The sequence below is a fragment of the Acyrthosiphon pisum genome, chromosome X, assembly GCF_005508785.2.
Source record: "Acyrthosiphon pisum isolate AL4f chromosome X, pea_aphid_22Mar2018_4r6ur, whole genome shotgun sequence".
Taxonomy (NCBI): domain Eukaryota; kingdom Metazoa; phylum Arthropoda; class Insecta; order Hemiptera; family Aphididae; genus Acyrthosiphon; species Acyrthosiphon pisum.
This window is the reverse complement of record NC_042493.1, coordinates 107,429,978-107,432,123: the sequence shown is the minus strand read 5'-3', so window position 1 is coordinate 107,432,123 and position 2,146 is coordinate 107,429,978. Positions and strand designations below refer to the sequence as shown.

General features: G+C 52.2%; 1 protein-coding gene across 1 annotated transcript; it reads right to left on the bottom strand.

The window, feature by feature from the left end:
• Nucleotides 1-1,037: 1,037 nt before the first annotated feature.
• Nucleotides 1,038-2,132, bottom strand: LOC107883614. The gene has a single exon (XM_016803917.1). The coding sequence runs from the start codon at nucleotides 2,130-2,132 to the stop codon at nucleotides 1,038-1,040; it is 1,095 nt and encodes a 364-aa protein (XP_016659406.1).
• Between the last annotated feature and the right edge of the window lie 14 nt (nucleotides 2,133-2,146).

Below are 2,146 nucleotides of genomic sequence, written 5' to 3'. Positions count from 1 at the left end.
GCCTGGAAAGTTAACCATTTAGCCAGTAGGTCTGCAACTTGGCCCCGGAAAAGGTGAGGTTGCGCTGGTTCGCCCAGAGCGAAGGTCTTCTGAGAAGTTCATTACCGCGGCTTTCCAGCTCAGCACGGGTGTTACCAGAGATTAGTAACGCTAGGTCGTCTGCATACGCAATCAACTCAGTACCTGTGGGCGGATCTGGTGACAGCAGTTGATTCACGGCCTGCTTCCAGAGGTCCGGTCCGTACCGCGACCCTTGCGGGCAGCCTTTTGTCAAAGTTTTTGTCACTGTACGGTCGCCAATCTGCATAACAGCCTGGCGGCCGTCCAAGTAACTTTTCATCAGTTCGATCAGCCCACTACGGCATCCACTATTCCGCATATCCACATTTAATTGTGCCCACCATAGGCATTCAAAGGCGTCCGAAAAGTCCAGGAAAACTGCCATCACGCGCCTCCCCAACCTGTTTTTCGACCAGTCTAGAGCATGATACATAACGTCGACTGTGGAGAGGCTCTTCGTGAATCCAGACTGTCTCTTAGACATGAAAGGGTCCGTGTCAGCTCGGATCCTGTCCACGATAACGTGCTCCAAGGCCTTCGACACGACCAGGAGTAGACTAATCGGCCTGTAGGATTTCACTTCCTTTGGGTCTTTTTCGGCCGATTCAAGGATCACAACCAGTCTCGCGAGTTTCCAGGCGTTTGGAAATTTTCTAGCCTTGAGGCAGTTGTTGAAAACACGCGTCATGTGTTCTGCGATGACTGTCCATGCTTGGCGGATGATTTTCGCCGTGATCCCGTCTACTCCTGGGGCCATCTTAGGATCCATTTGCCAGATGGCCCTTTTAACCCACTCGACATCGTACAGATCTATGTGACTGATCTCGCCCGTCTCGGGGTCAAAAAACCCAACTCTGACGCCCGTTTTCTCCCTGATAGCTTGTTGGTCTGGACATTCACCATCGGACGTGTCTCCTGGGACCGGGATTTCCAGAAGTCTTTCCCCGGTTTCCTCGAGAGAGTCGGTGAAAGTACCATCAGCTCTGCGGATCGGCGATGAGACTCTGAGACGGCCTTACGCCTCCGGACTTAAGCCAGTTGTAGTCGGGACCCCAGGGTTTTTCGTTACCTGTATCGGTCACGAATGACCGTCTGGCTTTAAAGCAATTCACTTTGAACCTTTGCTTGTGTTTTTCATAATAGTTCCGGATCGCTCGCTCGCTAAAGGCGTTTTTCGCGTTTCTCAGTCTCGTTTTCCATCGTCTAAGAGCACTCAATTCTCTGTCCAGGCTCTTATCCCACCAGGGAGAGGGCTTAAGCCTTCTTATCCTCGCTTTGTTCATGCGAGTCTCACAGGATGCCTTTAACGCATCTGTGAGTGCGGACGCGCTAGCATCGACGTCTGGGCTATCCAGTTCCGTCATTCTCGCTCCAATATGGTCCCTTAAGTTCTTACGGAATTCGGGCCAATTCGTCTTGCTCCAGTCGTACTTAACGAAAGAATACGCCCTGTCAGCCGGGTGCGCGCTGTTCTGCGTTATGTGGAAGCATATTACCGCGTGGTCGCTCGACGTCAGACCGTGGGCCGCGCTCCAGTCCTCCAGCCTGACTCCGCTAGAAGACAGGGTGATATCCAGGCACGCGAGCACCCAGTTTCTTAACGTCGGTGGGGAGCCGGCTAAGTTGTGGACCGTAAGGTTTTTCCGACTTACGAAGTCCACGACAATTTCACCGCGGTCGTCCGTGAAAAGGTCGTGCCAAACAGTTGACCGTGCATTCACGTCCACGCAAACAAGCACGCCGCCGCTTACCACGTCCAGGACGGACTCGAGTGCATCGGCGTGTGTCTGATTTGGTTCCAAAAACTGAAAGTACGTTGATATCAACGTTAAGCGGAGATTCCCAACTGTAAGCACGGCCACTGCAATATGGGGAGTACTAAGCTGCTGTAAACTCAGGATCCCGATAGTGGGGTTTACAGTAACGACCGTAGCTTTAGGCTTGGGACTGTTCGCTATCACCCTGTATGGGCGTCTGTCGAATAGATATACGCCTTTGCCGTCGAGGGCTGGTTCTTGTATTAAGCAAACGTCAAAGCTGTTTCTCGTTAATAGACCTTCGATTTCATGCATTACGCGTTGCGATG

What these genes read in the sequence shown, in the direction of transcription:
- LOC107883614 (XM_016803917.1), bottom strand. Translation starts at nt 2,132, where the DNA reads ATGCATGAAATCGAAGGTCTATTAACGAGAAACAGCTTTGACGTTTGC.